We start from the raw sequence: 23,531 nt of genomic DNA on the forward strand, positions 1-23,531 counted from the left end.
ACCAGATGTGTCAAACATTCGGCCCGAATCCGGCCCGCAAAGAGGTTCGATCTGGCCCGCAGGATAATTTAAAAGTGAAAAAAAATGCATCAAAGACAATTAATATTTTTAATAAGGTGCAATTTATGGAGTATCCACTAGGGGGGAAAACACTGTTTTGATCGGAGTAAAAGACAACATTGTTTTGATCGGAGAAGAAGACAACAGCAGCCTCAGTGTAGGCAGGGATTACATTTAGATTTTATATGCGTGTGTAAATGGTTTAAAAATTCTCTCGTTTAATCTTAAAGGGCATTACTATATTTTTTTACTTGTTCAAGTTCTGTGCCTTTGTACAATCAGTGGGGTCAGTTACATTATCATGTGAATGATAAAAGTAAATTGCACATCTGTCTAAGGAAATCTAAGAAGCTTCATGAAATGTTTTGTAAAAGATCAGTTTATTAAATTTCAACATTTTCCGAATGTTCTAACAACAGAAAGACATTATTTTGCTTATTTATAGCAGAGTACAGTATGGTATCATTTTAACGGTCCGGGCCAATTTACATCTAGCGAGGCCATATGTGGCCCACAATGTGAAATGAGTTTGACACCCCTGCTCTAGACCATGTAGATGGCAGATTATTTATGCATTGATTGAATTTAATCATTTCCTGTTCAGGGATTGGAATTTGTTGTCAGATGCTTCTTTCAATAAATGTATCAGTAATCAATCAATCGTTCTAACTATGTTTGGGAACACCTTGTTTCATTTTGGCTTGTTGGTGATGTATGAAAAGCTGGTCCATCTGTCGTTTCACAAGGTTTTGTCTGTACGGATGGTCCGAGCTCTGCATAAATTTACGCACATCCTCAAGCACAAGGCCAAATTGATAAATCTCATACTTACCCTCTTGCGCACTCTTGACACACACTTGCATGCGTCTGCATGCTTAATGATTGAGGCCCCTGGAGTTTCAAGGCTCACATCATGTACACTTTAATTCACAACATTTCAATGAAGATGTACAAACTTATCCTTAAAGGTGTATCAATCTAAGCATAGTTTACCATTCAGTCCAACAATATTCGTATAGCATTTGATGTTTAAAAAATTTAAATTTATGTGCTTCTGAGATCACAATCACTTTTTATTTGAACAAGTATGAGACCAGAAATAGTTGAAATGGCAAAGGCCAAAAAGGAGCCTGTAGCAAAATATGGGCTAATACATTTTATACGTAATAAGGCATATTTAGCTAACACTAGTAACCAACAAGATTAAGGGAGCTAACACTGCACTTCCTACTCGCCACATTGTCCAAATTAGTCACTCCGGGCCTGCTTGAAACTAATTGACGGCTGTGACTCGGTCGTAGGCACATGGCTGAGTGTGTATGTGGGATAGGCTCCAGCAGATCACTGACCCTAGTGAAGATGGATGTATCGATGGTACACTTGCCCATTTTCAGGAGATACAATCAGAAATTGTCTGCCATTAAAAAGTAATCCTCCATTTTGATTAATTTGACACTTTTTTGTGTACCGGTACTTTAATACCAGTGTTCCTCAGGGCTGTTTCCTTTGGCCGATGTAGATTTCCTTGAACGCCAAATTTGTGCGTTCCTCTTTTTCAAATTGATCTTGTAACAGTAACATGAACAATAAACGGTTGATAGATTATTTGATTTTGGATAAAAGCACCACAAGTGCAAGGACATGTGGTCTGTATGTCACCGTTGAGCAAAGGACAAATTAGATGAAATGTGCCATTTGGCTGCCCATCTTAGTGCATTTTCATAGTGACAAGAAAATATGTTGATAAATAGGTAAACTTTTCAGCAAATAGTTTGACAAAATGTGCAGAAACATGTTGAGTATCCTGTGAATGGGCAGTTGCTTGTTTGTTTGGGGGTTTTTTTGCACCTAGACGGGCTCTGTGGTTTTCACGATGGTTACACAAGAGCCCAAAGTGACACGGTATCAAACAATCAGTGCTGTTTTACAAAGAATCAACAAATGGTAGCGACAATGGACATTTCGAGGTTACATACGGCGTGAAGTGATCTAGTTTTGTGGGTGTTGTAAGACTAGGTGGTGATGTAACACAATTTGTTTCTGTTATTTACAATTTCTCATTTGATTGTTTTAGATTTCTGGCGTAGAAGTGATTTATTTCAAATATGTATATTATTATTATCATTATGTATATATTTATGACGGTACAATTGTGTTAATGATAAACTACACTGCATTCCAACGTATTTTCACATTTGAGTTATACTGCTACCATAGGATCAGAACTGCATCATAAATCACTGAACCCTCTGTAGTTTGGTGAATAAACACTGTTATCAGAGTATATACTCAATTCATACAGTTCAATGACTTTGTGAAGAAAGATAATTCTGATCCATGAAATTGGAGGATACTTGGTTTTATAGTTTTGTGCAGTTTTGACATGAGCAGGGGTGAGCTTCCCCAGGCTGCCGAAGTCGCTACCAGTGACTGTCACTTGAATGCTTTCATGTGTCATGTTTCTGCAGGCTTTTGCTATCTACGTCTCGTGCATTTCATTATATATATTCAAAAGCTTATCTCGAATCCCCAGTCTGTGCCGCCTCCCTGCTTTTTTCCCCCCTTTGCTTTAAATAAGGCCATGAATGTTTAATTACTGACAGAACTGTCGGAATATATTCAATCATTGATCAAGGAGATTGTTTGGGAGTGCCTAACACCATTTACAATCGAGTTAAGAAGACCAACCGAGGATTAAAAGTGAATGTGACGTGGTGTCAGCCTGCCTGGTACAACAGCGGTCCAGACTTGATGTGACACTTTGATTAACTGCACATTGCATCCACTCACCATATGGATGGAGCCAGAACACCAATCGCGTGTGTCCCAAAAGATGGGTCGACACATTCCGAGATTTAAAGTTCATGTCAAGTGTAAATGTACTCTACGTAAACATGACACAACAAATAGAAGTGTTGTCAACACCCTCCCACCGTCGACAAAAAGAAAAACAGCCGTTGAGGGGCGGCCGCAAGGCAGCTCTGACCACAAACATGGCTGTCAAATTCATTTGAGCTAAAAATAAAAAAAATAAAAAATCATATGAGGTGGAGGGTAGCAAAGGTCTTCTTCATTCTTGCAGGTGGACATAAATATCAAGCAATCTTTTTTTTCATCTGCAGCTTTCTTATCATTTGTGTGGTCCCTCATAAAATGTTAAAAAATCATTGTGATCACAATGCTTCACTTTTAAAGAGTTCTTTAGAGTACGCTACTCTGCTTTCTTAGCCGGTTCTTTAAAGTTCCAACACAGATACGGCACTAAAGCCCTTTGGTGTGTTTGGATATAATAGGCTATTTCACCCCAAAAGTCATGATGGAAACATTTCTCTCTTAATGGAATTCTTTTATTTTCTTTCCTATTTTGATTTGCATTTGCTGGAAATTTAATCATTGGCTTCAAAGAAGCAATGTTTCCTTACATCTCTTGACGTGTTTGTGTATTTTTCAACTGGCTTTTAATTTGGTATCAATTGACCATATGTATGGTGCCACAAGGTCCTCGGATAAACATCAGTGTTTTGCCTTGAGAATGGATTTTTCGAAGAAACTGTCTCATTCCTGCAGCTGTATATTCTGTTATTTTGTGTATTTTTTTTCATCCCCTCATTAGACCTTCAACCGGAAAGATGAGCTCATCTTTCAAATAAAGCCTCTGCTGATGAGCAAGCTAAAGAGCTCAAATGTCAAAAGTATTCCTTTTCCCCTGGTGAACTCAGCTATAAATCCACCAGGCAGGTAAATAATAAGACTGACATTTTATTCATCATCACTTTCAATTAGAGAAGGACAGAATATATTTCCATCTTGCGTCACTGGATATGGAGCACCTTTTTGTCCAACCCTGTCAAGCTACCATTTCCCATTGACATCCCAGTGCAATAAAACAAGCACAGGACTTAATTGTCCTCCAAAGGGACATTAAGGCTTACACAGTAATCAGCTGAATCCTGTGTGAACTCGGAAACATGAAATTAAACTGCCAGCGAGCAGCTGATCACTGGTTAGTGTCACGTACACTCCAAGCGAAGGACGAACTCATTAGACAAGGAACGGAAAAATTAACTTGCAGTTAACAAATGTAGAAATAAGGCACATTTTAAACGGAAAATTTAGGATGCGTACTGTATGGCCTGCCAATTGTACAAATACTGTATTTACAAATGATGATGATGGAAGTGGAAATACGGGTGCATTTCATTAAGTTTGAATATGGTGGAAAATGTAATTTATTTCAGTAATTAAATTGAAAACGTGAACCTCATTAAATTGATCCATGACACACAGTGACATGTTCATGTTTTTTTCTAATCTGAATGACTATTCTTGTACCATAATAAACTCACAAGTCATCGTCTCAAGAAATGTGATTAATGTGTGAGTGACAATCAAAATGATTTTTACATTACATTAGAAACACGAATATTTTTGGAATATAGGAGGAACATTCCCTCTGGCCATAAGACATTTCCTTTTTGGAAGAAAAAAAAAGATACACACATTCTCAATGTACGTTAAAGCCTTTGTTCCAGCTAGTATCTTTTCTTTTGCTGATGTGATGGTCCTGTTCAATTCTATGGAGTCGTTTTCGCAGTCATAATGTCCGTTGGCCGATTTCAGCGCTGAGATGTGTCAAACCGACACTAAAAGACATCTGCCAGCCGAGCCCCTGAAGACAAGGCAGGTGCCAGCCTGCCCGCGTAAAGACAAAAAGAATATCTTAACGAGCACCACTGACATCCTCTTTCGGCAGCGTTCCGGAAAAGTGCCTCTTAATCCGTAGAATTCTGCGTGATGTTTGTATATTCAAGAAGCCCCCAGTTATCTCCTCAAAACTTCTTTTCCAGCTGGCAAACATTTTTTGCACCACTTTTCCCCACAGTCACGCAACACTTGACAGCTTAGGATATAAGGATGAACATAAGTTGTTGGGGGGGTGCATGACAGGGGTCAGGAGTCGGTAGGCTGCACGGTGCCCAGCTTCTGTTTGGGGTTTTAACACATTTTAGATGATGAGCGTCCAAGCATGAAGCACCACTTAGCAAAAGCCCCCCCGAGAAAGAGAGTGGTGGTTTCACAGCCTCCTGCAGATTCTCTGCTGCGCCAGCTGCCTGCCTTTGAGCCATTGCTGGCTGCCCTCGAAGCTTCGCTGCTGCCTCAAAATGTCCATCTTTGTATTCAAGCCTTTCCACCTGCCCTTGAACTATTGTTGCCTGTCTTCGGACCATCCATTTCTACCCTTGAACCCTCACAAACTACCATCCAATTTGTGTTCCTTTTGCCTTTAACCGATCCTGCCAGACAAATGTTCTGAATTCACATTTCTACGCTTGAAACAGCAAATGACCATATTATACACTCATATTTGAGCAGAGCCTTTGGTAGCCTCCCTTGAACTTTCACTGTCTGTCCCCGAACTATTGCTGCCTGCCCACACTGGTCTTTGCTACTTTACTTTGAGCCATCACAAGCGGCCCTCGAAAGTTCTACTTTTGTTTTTCGAGATTTTAGTTTACACACTCCAACTTGTGCCTGATTCCCTTGACTGAGGCTACACTTCCATTGTGACTGGCTACCATCAAAACTTCAAAATCTGCCCTTGGCATGTCAACTTGTACCCTCAACCCTGCAAACTGACCTTGCGACCTTACCTTGAACTCTCACTCCGTCCTTTGGACCATTGTTGACTGCTTTCCAAAACTTTTGACTTTTGCTTTTATAACAGCAATTTACACCTTCAAACCTTTTCCTTTCTCACGCTTTCAAACTTGAATGATCACTGCCAGCCCTCAAGACCTCAATTTCCATTCTCAAGCCCAAGCTGATTTTCCTTGAACCCCTCCCTGCCCTTGAACTCTGATTGTATATACCCTTTAACAATAGATATTGTGCAGGAACCCTCACTCCATGCCCTCAAATATTCAAATTTTGCCCTTGCTCTCTTCATGGGAATCTCATTGCCTGCCCTCAAACCCTCAAAGTCATTGCTCGAACCATCAGTGATTGGGTTCGAAACATCACTTTAGGCCTTTCTATGAAGCCCCTCAAAGTAGCCCATGAAGTATTGACTGCCCTTGAACCTTTGCTGTCAGCTCTCAAAAACTCAATTTCCATCCTCTACTCTTAGCGACCATTCTTTGACCCCTCAGATCTTGCCCCTTAAACTTTAGTGGAGCTTGTCTGTTCAAGGATAGCCTGTGACTGTCTCACCCTGAAACCTCACGAACCACCCTTGAAACCTCAATTTTCTTCCTCAAACTCTTGTTGTCTTTATTTGAAACCGTCACCAACTGCTTCCAAAAGTCTAACATAACACATATACATCCTAAAACTGCTACTGCTGGCTCTTTGAACCATTGCTCACTCCCCGGCTTCAAAATGTCAATTTCTGTGTTAATTCAATATGAGCTGCCTTTCGTTCAAGCCTTATTATCCTGCCCTTTGAACGACTGCGGCCTGCCTTTAATTGCTTTCCTCCCCTCCAAACTTCAATTTTCACTCTGGGGCCCATGTTGGCTTCCCTGAACGCTCGCCAATTTCCCCGGAAGCATAGCTGGCTGCCGTTGAATCCGACTCAAAACTCGTTGCCCTCTTAATGGGAAGAATCTGAACCTTTTTAATAGCAGTACTTCAAAGTGAACAATATGCTTCTAATTGGAAATTAAATTTGCATAATTTAAGTGCTGCCTATCATATTTGATCAGGAGTCTTATCCTGATACGTTCCAGCCGACGCCTCCGACCACCAATGATGAAACTTGTCATCAGTGCTGTATTCATGCGAAAAGTTTAATAATAATAATAATAATAATAATAATAATAATAATAATAATAATAATAATAATAATAATAATAATAATAATAATAATAATAATACATTTTTATAAGCGCCTTTCAAGACACCCAAGGATACTTTACAATGACAAAAAACACAAAACAATACGGGTTGAGCAGCGGCATCCAAAACGCGCCAGCGTTCACTCAACTTTCTGACTTTCAGAAAGAAACCACAAGGGAGGGGGGGGAGAAAAAAAAACACGCTCGAACTACCCTAATTTTGAGGATAATTTGAGTGAGGCAAAAAACTCCTGCACAAGCATATGACAGTTACAACAGTTCGGGGTGGGGGTGGGGTGGGGGACAGGAGCAGAAAGCAAAAGTGTCCGCCTTCGTCAAGAGCCAATCAAGAAGGGTTTAACCATCAGGGTTTGGCTGCTCTTTTGCACTTTCATTTGCATTTGTCCATTGGCAGCATCGTGACCTTTTTTACTTTCATCAATCAGTCAGGAAAGGCAATGGATTTGAATACACAAAAGTCTCATTTAGAAGCACACCCACCAACACGACGGGCTGTCACAAGTTTGGGGTTTTCTCAAACTAGTTTTGTTGCAATTCAAATTTTAAGTTACAGGTGAATGTAACAAAAAGATTATGTTTTCACATGGGCAGCACAGTGGTCGAGTGCTTAGCCTACCGGCCTCACTGTGGTGCAGGGTTCAATTCCCGATCCGGCATTCCTGTGTGGAGTTTGCATGTTCTCCCATGCCTGTGTGGGTTTTCCCCGGGTGCTCCCGTTTCCTCTCACATTCCAAAAACATGCATGGGAGGTTAATGGAACACTCTAAATTGTCCAAAGATGTGAGTGAGGTCGGATGGTTATTCATGTATGTGTGCCCTGTGATTGGTTGGCAACAAGTTCAGGGTGTCCTCCGCCTACTGCCCGAAGACGGCTGGGATAGCCTCCAGCACCCCCCGCGACCCTTGTGAAGATAATCGGATTAGAAAATGGATGGATGGATGGATCACATGATTTATCACAGCAAAAATGCAGATCCAAAGCAAGATCCGACCGCTGCTAATGAGCCTCAACCATACAGATTATATTGTGCATGTTTTACAATAATTAGCTAGATATTGGCGCTGTCGAGTGGAATCCTCATGCTTTCATAGTGACAACCCTTCACAAAATCAAAAAAGGCCACCTTACTTAAGTTTCCAGACACCAGTTTAAGTTATATTATTATTATTATAGACATTATTATGCAACGGAGCCTTACTGCATGGCTCATGAGGGTCCTTCTGCAATGACGCGTTCCAGCGATTAGTGTAAAATGTAACATTAGAAAACACCAGGGTTCGAAGGCTTTCCATTGCAGTGCGTCATACAGTATGTGCGGCAGACTGTAATTCGTTAGCGATTGTTCAATTCAATCATATTTGATCGCGTCGCTCAGTGTGCGGCTGCACTAATGCAGTCCCCAAAGAACCTTCTGAAGGCTTTTGGGGACTTTCCACAGGTGCGATTATGGGCAACAGGTAATTGGTGGTGATTTACTTCTTAAATTGGGGGTGTGAGCTGTATCGAACTAATTTACAATAAATCTTGTACACATAGTGACAGGCACACCAAAAAAAAACCCATAACTGTGATCCAATAACTCCTTCATACCTTAGCTTTGATCCAATTAAAACCCCTGATATGAATGTGACATATCCAATTGATTTGACATCCCTGCATGAGGAGTCTCTCACAAAAAGCAATGAAGTCCTTTCTGTAAGAATAAGTGTATTTTTTTCAAGAATAATCTGTTCATTTTAGGCATCTTTAACATTATTTTTTTAATTATAAAATATAAATTCATAACAATGTGAAGGTACAACTTGATAGCGGAGTTCTTGTAGACTGAAATCTGCTTTTTTTAAGGGTAAACACAGATGACAGAGCTGTTGTTCTTGGAAGTCGAAAGTTAACATTGTGAGGGGTTCTGCCACTTCTGACTGTGAGACACATGCTGTTGTTTCTGCCACGAGTCACTTTGACAATTTTGCTTCTGGAGACTTTGTTTGCAGTGATAAGTCTGCCCAGGATTCGTTGGACTGGAAAATGAGTCAGTACTAGTGGTTACATTGGATTGGTGAAACAAAATCATTTCACAACATTCAAGGCTGGAGTCTCTTCTTCACAAACATTCAAGAAAAAAGTATGGTGCTTGAAAACTACTGTGACAATTTATCTAAAATGTTACTGAAGTAAATGTAACCGAGAAAATGCAGCATGCTATTTGCACATCTGGATGTGGTGTAGTGGTAAAAATGCAACAAAGATAAGGAGGCAGACAATCAGACAAGACCTGTAATGTATCATTTTTAATTTCATTATTCTCTCTCAAGGGGCTTGTGACAAATGTCAAGAGTCTTCCTGCGTGGATGCTTCGAATCAGGAATACTCTTGTTGAAATGTTTTTTTTTCTTATTCTTATTCAGATTTTAAAAAAAAAAATTTTTTATTCTCTGCTTAGTTTGAACCAATGTATTATGTGCTCAATATTGGGGACCACGGCAGTCCAGAGCCGGTATGTAGAACCTTGAACTTCCCTGAGACATTTGATCTGGTCAAAAAAGCCACACATAAAGTATATAAATATTGAACATTGTTGCATCATTCTTTTTTCATGAATGTAAAAGTATGGCCTTGACTAAAGTGAAGGTGCACATGTTTTTTTTTTTAATAAGCAGCCTAGTACAGGACAAGGAAATATATTGCCATGTGTGTTTTTAATGTTCTTAAATGGTCTAGCTTACTCTATGACCACATCAGACACACACAACGATTTCACCATGGATAATCTTCTCTTTCAAAAAAGAGGGCAGCAGGGGGCCACAGGACTTCCAGACAGTATGGTTGGAAATTGCAACAAAGAAAAGAGTAGTGCAGTAACTATTTGATATAAAAGAAGCATTAATTATCGAGTAGTTATACTGTATATAGCACCACGTGAAAACCAAATGGTTTTTGGATATGTATCCCATTAAATTCCCTCAATAATAAGCAAGGGCTTGTCACTTGCAAAACAAGAGAAAGTCAAGTAGCACCTTATTTGCCTCTTAACAAGTGCTTTGGCCCCATCTTGTGTTGTGTGTTCTGGAAAGAGCACCAAAACACTGTGAATAGGTGAGTTTTCAGCTAACATCTCGGGAGAGTTCCCAGAGAAAGAAAAAAAAAGGTGAACTTATAAATGGTGAACTGTGACTATGTGCGCGATTCGTGTAATTTACATGTGGGAGGGGGGGTTGTTTTTGTTATACATATTCGTGGTGTGAACATGCTGCCTGTTTCTATTAAAAACCCCTAACGTGTAGGTGGGAAGCTCAAAATACAAGGCGTACTCTGCACAAGCTGCAGCGCCCCCCCCCCCCACCTCCCTCGCTCGGCCTCTCTCTCTCTCACGCGCGCTCTCTCTCTCGTGTTGCTCTGCATTATCACTGTCTAACTCGTAGCCATCCGAGGGCGCGCATTCGAGCCCTGGTTGCGCACGACCGCACTGACCATATCTGGCCCAGCGTTTTTGACTTCCACGTACCCCACTAAAAAAAGAAAAATGTGCCAGTGCGACTCATCCGCCTCCAAAGCGAAGGCTCAGGGCTCCCTGGCCGAAGTGGGCAAGCTTTTCGTCAAACACACCACTCTGCACGGCCTGAGGCACGTCTTCGGCGGTGGCTCGTACCCGCGCCGGGTGGCCTGGCTGCTGGCGTTCCTGGCGGCCGTCGCTCTGCTGCTCGCCTGGTCGTCCAACCGCGTGCGCTACCTCCTCTCGTCGCCCGTGTACACCAAGGCGCACATGGTGTACGCAAAGCGGCTCGTTTTCCCCGCCGTCACCATCTGCAATCAGAACCTGCTCCTGCCCAGGCGCATGAAGAAAACGGACATCTTCAGCGCCGGGAGGTGGCTGGGACTCCTGGGGAGGAATTGGCAGGTGTCCCCCGAGGCCAAGGAAGCTTTGGCTGCACCATCGCAGCGTACCGAGCCGCCCTGGTCGCCACTCTCTCGCATTCTGGACTTCAACCACTTTCTACCTCCGCCTCGGGAGTCGCAGCCGTCCATGAGGCAGCTGCTGGACCGGCTGGGACACCAGCTGGAGGAGATGCTCTTGTACTGTCGCTACCAGGGAGAGATGTGCGGCCCGCGCAATTTTAGCACAGTGAGTGTGACCACAAAGTCTCCTCCCGGCCATCTTCGCTATCTCTTTCACTTTTTTAAAAAACCAACAGCAACAGGTTGCTGAGTAGACTGAGTATGCTGTTGATGTAGTGCTGTCTAGATTGTCTTTCTGTCATCCTCGTATTACCGACCACTTTTCTGGACTCGTCATATCTCAGTAGCCAGGTTTATATGGAGGCTTTTTTTTCTTAGGATGATCATTCCTTATGAAGATTTCTGGTCTATTTACATTTGACGTCATCTTTTCCCCTTTCCTATCCATCGTTTACGTGCTCCGCTCAGTTGATCAGATCAGCCGTGTGACACGCGGAGATTGATGTCAACATGACGTGATTTATCAAGACGGCGTTATTTAGTCTTTTATCCTATTGGTTGTGATCGTTTTAACACTTTTATCAAAACAACGCCTTGATGAAAACAACTTACAAGTACTTTAAAACAAGTTCTCACATCGCAGACAAGCTTTGGTAAAATGCTGCCACTTCAGTCTGCCTATATGATGACGTCACTACGCACTTAGTCAAGACAGCACATGCGCAGACTGGACTATTGTGATTTAATTGTTTCCATGACGCCCGTTCGGATTGGCAAAAGGAATACTGAACTATATACCACCCCCTTTCAACCTTTTTATTCGGATCAAGGTTATTTACATGCAGCATTTTCATTTCGGTTGGCTCTTCAAATAAATTCCAATCGGAATACTGTACATGGCTAATGTCACCTGTCTTTGTTGTCTTAATTCTAAACCATCTTTCCCCTACATTTACAAGCCATAGCGCACATAGGCAGAGGCCATCCTATATATATATATATATATATATATATATATATATATATATATATATATATATTTATTGCCCAGGTCTTATTCTTGCCATTGAGCTGGCTTCTTAGGACTTGCCTCACTCGCTGGAGGTATTTGGCCGTAGCCGCTTTCCTTGTTGCCAGTTCGAGGTTGCCATTGGCTTGTGGTATGCCGAGGTACTTGTGTGTGTGTGTGTGTGTGTGTGTATTAAAAAAAAAAAAATCCTCATCTCACCCCTCGGGTGGTGTCCGTCCCTCATTCAGCTCGGGTCCTCTACCAGAGGCCAGGAAGCTTGAGGGTTCTGCGCAGTATCCTTGCTGTTCCCAGCACTGCACATTTCTGGACTGAGATGTCCGATGTTGTTCCCGGGATCTGTTGCAACCACTCATCTAGTTTGGGGGTCACTGCCCTGAGTGCTCCGACCACCACAGGCACGACTGTCACCTTTACCTTCCAGGCTCTCTCCAGCTCCTCTCTGAGCCCTTGGTATTTCTCGAGTTTCTCATGTTCCTTCTTCCTGATGTTTCCATCACTTGGGACCGCTACATCCACTACAACGGCTTTCCTCTGCCCTTTATCTATGATCACGATATCTGGTTGGTTCGCCATTACCATCTTGTCAGTCTGGATCTGGAAGTCCCACAGGATCTTCGCTCTGTCATTCTCCACCACCTTCGGAGGTTTTTCCCATTTTGACCTTGGGGTTTCCAGTCCATACTCCGCACAGATGTTTCGGTAGACTATGCCAGCCACCTGGTTATGGCGTTCCATGTAGGCTTTCCCTGCCAGCATCTTACACCCTGCAGTTATGTGTTGGATCGTCTCAGGTGCCTCTTTGCACAACCTACACCTTGGGTCTTGTCTGGTGTGGTATATCTGGGCCTCGATGGCTCTGGTGCTCAAGGCCTGCTCCTGAGCAGCCAGGATGAGTGCTTCTGTGCTGTCCTTCAGGCGAGCCCTCTGTAGCCACTGATAGGACTTCTTGAGATCGGCCACTTCAGTTATGGTCCGGTGGTACATCCCGTGTAGGGGCTTGTCCTCCCATGATGGTCCCTCTTCCAGCACCTCATCTTCTGTTCCCCATTGTCTGAGACATTCTCTGAGTACGTCATCCGTTGGAGCCTTCTCCTTGATGTATTCATGGAGCTTGGGTGTTTCATCCTGGACAGTGGCTCTCACACTCACTAGTCCCCGGCCTCCTTCCTTTCGGCTTGCGTACTGTCTCAGGGTGCTGGATTTGGGATGGAACCCTCCATGCATGGTTAGGAGCTTTCGGGTCTTAACATCCGTGGTCTGAATCTCTTCCTTTGGCCACCTTATTATTCCTGCAGGGTATCTGATCACTGGCAGGGCATAGCTGTTTATTGCCCGGGTCTTATTCTTGCCATTGAGCTGGCTTCTTAGGACTTGCCTCACTCGCTGGAGGTATTTCGCCGTAGCCGCTTTCCTTGTTGCCAGTTCGAGGTTGCCATTGGCTTGTGGTATACCAAGGTACTTGTAGCTGTCCTCAATGTCTGCTATTGTTCCTTCAGGGAGTGAGAGCCCTTCAGTGCGGACTACCTTTCCTCTCTCAGTCACCATCCGACTACATTTCTCAAGCCCGAATGACATCCCGATGTTGCTGCTGGAGATCCTGGTTGTGTGGATCAGGGAATCTATGTCCCTTTCGCTCTTAGCATACAGCTTTTTTCCATACATGTAGAGGAGGTGACTGATTGTAGCTCCATTTCTGAGGCGGTATCCATAGCCTGTCTTGGTGATTACTTGGCTTAGGGGGTTCAGTCCTATGCAGAACAGCAGTGGGGAGAGTGCATCACCTTGGTATATGCCACATTTGATGGACACTTGGGTAAGTGACTTGCCATTGGCTTCAAGTGTGGTTTTCCACATCCTCATCGAGTTCGCAATGAAGGCTCTTAGGGTCCTGTTCACCTTATACAACTCCAAGCATTCAGTGATCCATGTATGTGGCATCGAGTCATAGGCTTTCTTGTAATCAATCCAAGCTGTGCACAAGTACAGTACGTCTGAACGTACTGTACAGTACGACGTACGTACAGTAGGTACAGTACGACGTACGTACAGTCGGGACCTGCAGTCTTGTGCGACTGTTCCGTCAACCAGGAGCTGATGTTTGGCTCCTCTGGTATCTCTACCAATGCCCTTCTGTGCTTCGTTCATGTATTGATCCATGTGTCCACTTATCTTTGCCGCAATGATGCCTGACATGAGCTTCCATGTTGTGGAGAGACAGGTTATTGGCCGATAGTTGGATGGGGCTGCACCCTTCGAGGGATCCTTCATGATCAGGATCGTTCGCCCTTCGGTTAGCCATTCTGGGTGAGTCTCATGGCTTCCATGGTTGCTCTTATAGCCCAGAGTCTCCAGGATCACTGATGCTGAAGCGTATATCAGCTCATTGGTTTCTGTGATCGTTACGGTAGGGATCGTCCTCAGTGCTGCATTCACACTTTCTATGAGACTTTCAGATGGTACTTCACATAGCCGTTGTAATCGGTTTCTAGGTTGCCCAGCTTTCATTCTCGCCATGATCTTAGCTTTCAGGTCAGTTGCTGCCTCGCTCAGCATTTCATTCATTGGGGCTGGCCACCCAATCTCATCATCTGCATTCATTGGGGCTTGCCTCCCAATCTCTTGTATGACCTCCTCATCTGATCTGGCAGCCTGGGGCCCTTCACCATGGAACCTGCGTTGTACCTCATCAATCTCAAGTTGTGACAGCAGTTGCCGTTTGTGGATGTTGGAACACTGAGCTACTAGTTGTTTCGTGGTCAACCGTGACTGTGGGTTTCGAAGTAACCATTTAGCCCACATTCTCTGCATGTAACCCCTCTGACTAGGGTTGCTTGAGTAGTAGCATTCCAACAGAGCCATGTTATCGCATCTCGCCGATCTCCGCTTTGTTCCAGTAGCCCATTTTTCATCAAGGTGCTCTGGTTCCCCAGCACCTGACGCAGACCTTGTTTGGCCGGGCGACGTCTGAGCCGGCATGTCATTCGTTTTATTGTCTCTCATCATTGTATGAGGTAGGCATTAGCATGAAGGATCTTGCCCAAGGACCCACACTGGATGGTGTTATGTGCTCATTTTTTTTGCCCCAAGCGGGATTCGAACCACCGTCTCCCGTATGCCAAACCGATGCCTTACCAACTGAGCTGGTTATATATATATATATATATATATATATATATATATATATATATATATATATATATATATATATATATATATATATATATAGATATATATATATATATATATAGATAGATAGATAGATAGATAGATAGATAGATAGATAGATAGATAGATACACGTCGGCTTCGCAGTGCAGAGGTACCGGGTTCGATTCCAGCTCCGGCCTCCCTGTGTGGAGTTTGCATGTTCTCCCCGGGCCTGCGTGGGTTTTCTCCGGGTGCTCCGGTTTCCTCCCACGTTCCGAAAATATGCGTGGCAGGCTGATAGAACACTCTAAATTGTCCCTAGGTGTGAGTGTGACTGCGAATGGTTGTTCGTTTCTGTGTGCACTTCGATTGGCTGGCAACCGATTCAGGGTGTCCCCCGCCTACTGCCCGAAGACGGCTGCGATAGGCTACAGAACCCACGCGACCCTAGTGAGGATCAAGCGGCTCGGAAGATGAATGAATGAATGAATGAATGAATGAATATATATATATATATATATATATATATATATATGAAACAACATCTTTTGTTGTTTTCAAGAAAAGAATGGTCGTATACATTCATCCAGCTCAACCTTAGTATTCCTTTGGCAATACGATTTTGTGTGCTGATTCATTTGCTATGATACTTGACAGAGTAAAATTTAATTTGAACTTTAGCATTACTTTAACAACAGTAACATGCTTGCCAATCAATGCAAATGTTACTTTTTGCTCAAGGGTATCTGACATACAAGGTGTTGGGTGCTATGTGAACTGATCAAGAACAAACACTCCCATGGAGGGGGGGACTAAATTAAAGGTTCAAACTGTGCATAATCAAGTCAAGTAAAACTTTATTGTCAAATGAGCTGCATGTGCAACATACACCACAGATGAAATTTCTTCCCTCTCAACCAGACAACAAGGGGAGCCGCTGCGGGTGCCCGCACGGCCATCAAAAGAAAAGTTTACATAAAATGACAAATTAATTCAACACAACTGCTCGCCTCTTGACTGGTACTCGTAAGAGGGAGCACATAACTCCTACTCTGGCATCCCTTCACTGGCTCCCCATTCATTTTAGAGTTATTTTCAAGATCCTCCTCTTTGTTTTCAAATCTCTGAATAATCTCGCGCCACCTTACCTCTCTGAGCTCATCCGCCCCTACACACCTGCCCGACGCCTCAGGTCTGTGGACCAGACATTATTAGAAGTACCAAGAACCAAACTGAGGCTCAGAGGGGATCGAGCCTTTTCTGTTGCTGGTCCCTCTCTCTGGAATGACCTCCCACTGAACATTCGGCAAGCCTCCTCGCTGCCCATCTTCAAAACCCTCCTCAAAACTCACTTGTATTCTTTGGCATTCGACTCAGCATGACTTAGATATGTTCTTGGTTTTACTGTTTGGTGCTTTTTACCCTCTTTATTACGATTTGTTTTACTGTATATTGTATACGTTAAATTGCTCCATGTACAGCACTTTGTATGCAGCGATGGCTGTTTGAAAGTGCTCTATAAATACAGTTGACTTAACTTGACTTGACTTGACATAAGACACAGACACAGTCACGCAATCTGAACCACTTTTCCTGCAATAGTAATAATTGAAATAGTTATATATGAAAGTGTATAATGTTACAATATCGTAAACCTTTTTTCATTCTCACACAGTGAACAGTGCAAAACCTTTTTATTCATTCATCTTCCGTACCGCTTGATCCTCACTAGGGTCGCGGGGGGTGCTGGAGCCCATCCCAGCCGTCTCCGGGCAGTAGGCGGGGGACACCCTGAATTGGTTGCCAGCCAATCGCTTGGCACACAGAGACGAACAACCATCCACGCTCACACTCACACCTAGGGACAATTTAGAGTGTTCAATCAGCCTGCCACGCATGTGTTTGGAATGTGGGAGGAAACCGGAGCACCCGGAGAAAACCCACGCAGGCCCGGGGAGAACATGCAAACTCCACACAGGGAGGCCGGAGCTGGAATCGAACCCGGTACCTCTGCACTGTGAAGCCGACGTGCTAACCACTGGACTACCGGGCCGCCACCCTTTTTATTTAATTTGAAATATTTGTTGTACCATCTACAAATTTCATTTAACTTATGTGCAATACATTTAATTTGAATAAATACAACAGAATAATTTTATTTTCCTATACTTTAACAGTGTTAATATTCAAACTGTGCATATTGTCATCGCTTAATTTCATATTCAATATAGAATCGATCTGCCTCATTTTTGATACACACTTATGGCTACTGTGCTTCTGTATTTTAATGTTGGTCATGATGATGGTAGTTAGAGAATTAAGTATTTTTTGAGGATGTACTGTACTTGGAATAAAACCTTTGAAAACCCTTCCTCTAGTATGTACTGTTTGTACATATACAATCGGTACAATGTGCTATGACGACCATTTTCATATTCGTGTTATACCATTACTGTGGTTGCACCGCTGTTGTCCCTTTGCAAAGGTACTTCCACATAAAAACATTTTAGGAGCCTGATGGGAGAAATCAAGCCAGCCGTACGGCGCCTCCTCTGGCGTCCATCACTGCTGGATTGATGTGTTGACAATCACACACTCACAAGACACCCACACTGCCCATAATGATGGTTTTTGATTCATGTTGAGTTGCTTTCCGCAAGTCGCACACTGTATGCCTCTATTGGTTAGCAGTGATTCCCAACAAAGGTGCTGGGAGATCATCAGATGAAATTCACTTAATTGGTCTGAAAAGGATTTATTCATTATGAATCTTTGTTCATCGATCTGTGAAAGTGTCATACGGTATACTGGCAGACAGATACATTTAAAAAGATTTTTCACTAGATTGCAGAAGGCACTGTTTTACCTGTGTATCCACCAGTTGCCATTTATACAGCAGAATAATAGATTTGTGTCAAATGAAACAGGTACAGATTATACACTGAGGCAGTAAATTAGTGGGGAAACTGAGACAAGATGGTCATTGCTGTCATTTACCGTCCCCCAAAATTCAACCCATCATTTTTATCAGACTTCTCAGATTTTGTCACACAGCTTTCACTTATCTCACCTTTCACTCTGCTCCTTGGCGACTTTAACTTCCACATCGACGATACCAACTGCAAACATGCCTCTGAATTTCTTGACCTTTTGGACTGCCTTAACTTCACTCAACATGTCAACTTCCCCACCCACACCCACGGTCACACTGTGGACTTGGTCTATTCTACCGGTCTCACCATTGAAAAACTCTCTAGCACCAAACTCAACATTTCCGATCACCTGGCTATCACTCTGGACCTCCACCTCCCTACCCCCATTCCCAAGGTAAAGCGCACCATATCATTCAGAAACCTCAAATCCGTTTCCCCAACTGACTTCTCTACCTCCGTCCTCAACCACTTGTCCATACTACCTCCTCCACTGTCCCATGACCCCACTGTTCTCACCAACTACTACAACAGCACTCTCTCCTCCTGTCTTAACCAACTCGCCCCCATCAAAACCAAATCTGTCTCCTTCACTCGCTCAGCCCCCTGGTACACCCCAGAACTCCGCAAACTTAAAACCCGAAAACGCCAGTTAGAAAGACTCTACAAAAATCTGGTTTAACTGTTCATCTCCTCGCCTACACTGATCACCTTCAGTTATACAAGACCGCACTCAACTCCAGCCGTTCCACCTACTACTCCAACCTAATACACACCGACTCCAACAACCAAAACCAAAAGGCTCTCTTCTCCACCGTCAACAAACTCCTCAAACCCAGCGACAATATTTCAACCTCTTTCACCGTTGACAAATGCAACTCATTCCTATCCCACTTCCTATCCAAAATCGACATCCTCTACAGTTCACTCACCACCCCACCTGTCCCCCCTCCCTTCCTACCAGCATCCATCACTCCAACTACTTCGCCTCTCTCTGAATTCACACCTGTCTCCATAGCCGAACTCACCAATATCATTTCAACAATGAACTCCTCCACCTGCACACTGGATCCCATCCCATCTTCCTTTGTCAAGCACTGCTTTCCCACCATCTCCCACCTCGTCATGAACATTGTCAACTCCTCCCTCAACTCTGCCTATGTCCCCTCCTCACTCAAACTGGCTGCCGTAACCCCCATCATCAAAAAACCCGGACTCAACCCTGACATCATGAGCAACTTTCGACCCATCTCCAACCTTCCCTTTCTGTCCAAAGTCATAGAACGTGCCGTCACATCTCAAATTAAAACCTACCTAAACAACAACCAGCTTTTTGAACAATTTCAATCTGGATTCCGCACACAACACAGCACTGAAACAGCCCTCCTTAAAATCACCAATGACCTCCTCCTCGCCTCTGACTCCGGCCTACTCTCCATCCTCATCCTTCTTGACCTTACAGCTGCCTTTGACACCATCAACCATTCCATCCTACTCTCTCGCCTACAATCCCTAAACATCACAGACAAAGTCCTTACCTGGCTACACTCTTATCTCACAGACAGGAAACAATTCATACACATAAACAACTGCTCTTCCTACACTGCCCCACTGTCCCAAGGTGTCCCCCAGGGTTCTGTGCTTGGTCCACTTCTCTTCATTCTCTATCTTTTACCCCTCGGCCAAATCATACGTCATCATGGTCTCCAGTTCCACTGCTACGCTGATGATGTCCAATTGTACATATCCACCAAATCATTTACCCCAACAACCCACTCCACCCTGTCTAACTGTCTCTCAGATGTCAAATCCTGGTTGCAAACAAACTTTCTCACTCTTAACTGTACTAAATCTCAACTGCTTATAATCGGTCCTCAGTCCCTCACCCAAACAACCACCAACTTTAACCTCACTATAGATAACTTCACCCTGTCCCCCTCCTCTCACTGTCGCAACCTCGGGGTCCTTTTTGATAATAACCTCTCTTTCGATCAACACATCAACCAAACCACCAAAACTGCTTTCTTCCACCTCAAAAACATTGCTCGTCTCCGCCCATCACTTTCTTTCAATGCTGCTCAAACCCTCATCCACGCCTTCATCACCTCCCGCCTTGACTACTGCAATAGCATTCTCTATGGTACAACCTCCAAACTCCTCAATAAACTACAGTACATCCAGAATGCCACCGCCCGCCTACTCACCCACAGCCGCACTCGTGATCACATCACCCCCGTCCTTAAAAACCTCCACTGGCTCCCTGTTCCCCAGCGTATTCAATTTAAACTGCTCATACTCACCTATAAAGCCCTTCACAATCAGGCACCCTCCTATCTTTCCGACCTTCTTTACCAATACACTCCTTCCCGCAATCTCCGCTCCTCAAACACAAACCTCCTCGCCATCCCCGTGACCAAGCTCAAAACCTGGGGGGACCGAGCCTTCTCTGTCGCCGCCCCCACCCTCTGGAACGCTCTACCACAACACATCCGCAACTGTACTGACCTCCAATCCTTCAACTCATCCCTAAAAACTCACCTGTTCCGCTATGCTTTTAATACATTTTCATCTTTTTTACCAATTTTTCTTTTGTTCATCCAAATGAACTTTTGTAAATTATGTATGCTTGTTTTAAATGCACATTTTTATCCTGTGTTTTTATGCTCTTGTAAAGTGTCTTTGAGTGAGATGAAAAGCGCTTTCAAATAAAATGTATTATTATTGTAAGATCATTATACAGTATATACTTTCTGTGACATTTTTGTTAGGTGTGCTGTGAGCAGAGGATGCAAATGTTGGCCTACTCATTCTCTACATAAGTAGTTGGAAACAAAAAAATGAAAGAAAGAAATAAAATACATGCAGAACTTGGCAAAATGGATACATGAAATGTATTTGCATTCAAAATAAAAGTAGTATACAGTGGACCCATGCTATTCTCAGGGATAGCAGCAAGGCCAGCCTGCAAATACTGAAAATTCATTTTTAATCGACACTCATTAAAAATGCATTGGGGAGGGAAACAAAAGAAAAGAAACACGAAAAAAATCTGGAAAAAAACATGGAGAAACCTCCAATAAGTTTTCCAGGCAAAATAGGAGTTGATTCCGATGAGAAAAAAAATTATATTAAAAAAAAAAGGTTTTAATGAAAAAAAATAGGTTTGAGCCACAGGTGTCAAATGGCAAGTGGTGCTTCATTGTATAGACTGCCGCAAAGGCTGTCACCAACCTGTCATTTATAGAATCGATGATTCTAACGACTGTTTCATCGAATAATCGGACAAAATCAGCCAAGTGGCAGCTGGTGCCTTGAAAAACTCGTTAGTGAAGGCACTCGTATCTCACCTGAAAAATGCGCTTCTGTATACTCATCAGGTATTTGTACTTGGTTGCTTCCCACCACTGACCATGAGATTTTCCTCATGTAAAATATGAACCTTGCGAAGCATTGCATTTCACGACTATGTTTACTTGGCAAGCTCATGTTTGACTGACACCTGCTATTCCAAAATACATTGGCGGTTGTCTCTTGGTCCTAAAACGCCTCTGGTGCATATCTTCAAATATTTAAATGTGTCAAGGATGCTTTGCTGCTGCATTCCGAAGGGTGAAGAGGCAGCAGCAGCAACAGCTTGTTCCACAGATAAACAGAGCAGGGGCCCGTGTTTTGTTTGGGGGGGGTGGGGGGGGGTTGGGGGGGCATTGATAATCGATGAAGCCTGCGTGACTTCCGGGCGTGTGAGACAAGCTGTCTGCATGAAATAGAGTTGGTCGCACTCGAGAGGCGAGCCACCCAAGGAGGTTGGGTTAGGGTGAGGGTCGGAGGAGTGTGTGTGTGTGTGTGGGGGGGGGGGGGGGGGGCGAGGGGGGATACATCGAGGCCCCTCTTTTTTTCCCCCCATCATGATGTATGGACTGGAGTGCAGGGACACCACCCTTGTTGTCGGGGAACCTCTCCCTGAGCTGTAAATGTGTAGTTAGGAGTTATTTCCATGAACATGCCTTAGCCCACTGCACAGTACACTCCGCTGACTGGAGTAGATCTAACTGAATCCTATTTATTCTGTGGTTGCTTTTCGGCTACTCCCTCACTTTGATGGATGATTTCCCTTCTGTGTTCAGTCATGCGATATTAAGATTAAGAGACCCTGTGGAATATGGTTTTAAGTTTTGATCTCCCCCACCCCTTCTCCCCTTCCCTCCCCCAAAGAAGTACGCCATCATTTTACCCTGCAAGTGGTGAGCAACCAATCTGGTCACCCAAGTATAATGTGTAATTTATTCAGGTCGTGCAAGCAAATGTTGTGAGACTCCAGGTGGGGAATTACTTTTTTCTGAATTGTTTCTTTGCTTATACTGTGAAGCGGCCTCAGGGATGCGAAGTTGCAGTTCTTTATTATTGGGAGTAACGGAGAGAATACAGAGAAAGTAACCCATTTCTGCCTCCCCAAAGTACCCCTCCGACCCCCCCAAAAAGTGTACATATGTTTGTGTTTTTAATAAGGGAAATATCATTTTATAATCATGTAGCGTACAAAACATGTCATAATTTCATTATTGAAAATCATCAAAATAATTAAACACTGCATCCTGATTAATGCATTGTGACTCTTTCTGGTGTCAGTATGATACAGCGGCATTCAGAATGCAGCTGCATTCTGGACCAGCTGAAGGCGCTTAATGGAGGACTGGCTGACTCCAAAGTAAAGGGCATTGCAGTAATCGAACTGGGATGTGACAAAGGCATGAATTACTGTGTCAAAGTGTTCATGTGAGAGGAGAGGTTTTATTTTGGCCAGCTGTCTAAGGTGAAAGAAGCTGGATTTAACAACCGCACCAATTTGCCTATCGAGTTTGAAATCACTGTCCAGTTTAAGGCCCAACTTTGAGACTGTTGACTTAAGATAAGGAGACAGGGGACCCCAGGATGGAATGTACAAGGGCCACTGGGACCAAACAATATCACCTCTGTCTTCTTTTTGTTGAATTTCAAGAAATTTTGTGCCATCCAGGTTTTGATTTCTTCCAGACAGGATAGGAGTGGCCTTAATGAGAAGGCGTCTTTCTTGCTCAGTGGGACATAGATCTGGCAGTCATCTGCATAGCAGTGGAAGGGAATACCATGTTTCCTTAAGATGGAACCCAATGGGAACAGCAGAGGCCCCAAAATTGAGCCCTGTGGAACACCACATGACAGGAGAGCAGTGCGTGACTCAGAGCAGCCAAGGCTGACACAAAGGGTTCTGTCAGCTAGATAGGACCTAAACCACTCAAGAGCACTGTCGCCAATGCCCACCAAGTACTGCAAACGAGTCAGCAGAATACTGTGATCCACGGTATCAAATGCTGCAGTTAAGTCCAATAAAACTAGACACACGTGGTCTCCAGAGTCATTTGCCAGGAGGATGTCATTAGAAACGCGTAACAGGGCTGACTCCGTGCTATGCATCGTCTTGAAACCTGACTGGAAGACCTCCAAGATATTATGTTCATCCAAGAAAAGTTTCAACTGCATGTGCACAACTTTTTCCAGAATTTTGGAAATGAAAGG

At 43.6% G+C, this 23,531-nt stretch overlaps 1 protein-coding gene across 5 annotated transcripts in view; it reads left to right on the forward strand.

Moving 5' to 3' along the window:
* The window catches only part of asic1b (acid-sensing (proton-gated) ion channel 1b), a 249,894-nt gene that overhangs the window by 181,334 nt on the left and 45,029 nt on the right, over positions 1-23,531 (forward strand). The window contains exon 1 of one of the 5 annotated variants that reach the window (XM_052075154.1): positions 10,307-11,038. The exons of 2 other annotated variants lie outside the window; for them this stretch is intronic. In XM_052075154.1, coding sequence (XP_051931114.1) covers positions 10,439-11,038 — 600 coding nt within the window. In that variant the 5' untranslated portion in view covers positions 10,307-10,438. Of the gene's footprint in view, positions 1-10,306; positions 11,039-23,531 lie in introns of those variants that run through there. 2 more of the 5 variants (XM_052075153.1, XM_052075155.1) reach the window with 2 other exon arrangements.

The sequence above is a fragment of the Hippocampus zosterae genome, chromosome 9, assembly GCF_025434085.1.
Source record: "Hippocampus zosterae strain Florida chromosome 9, ASM2543408v3, whole genome shotgun sequence".
NCBI lineage: Eukaryota > Metazoa > Chordata > Actinopteri > Syngnathiformes > Syngnathidae > Hippocampus > Hippocampus zosterae.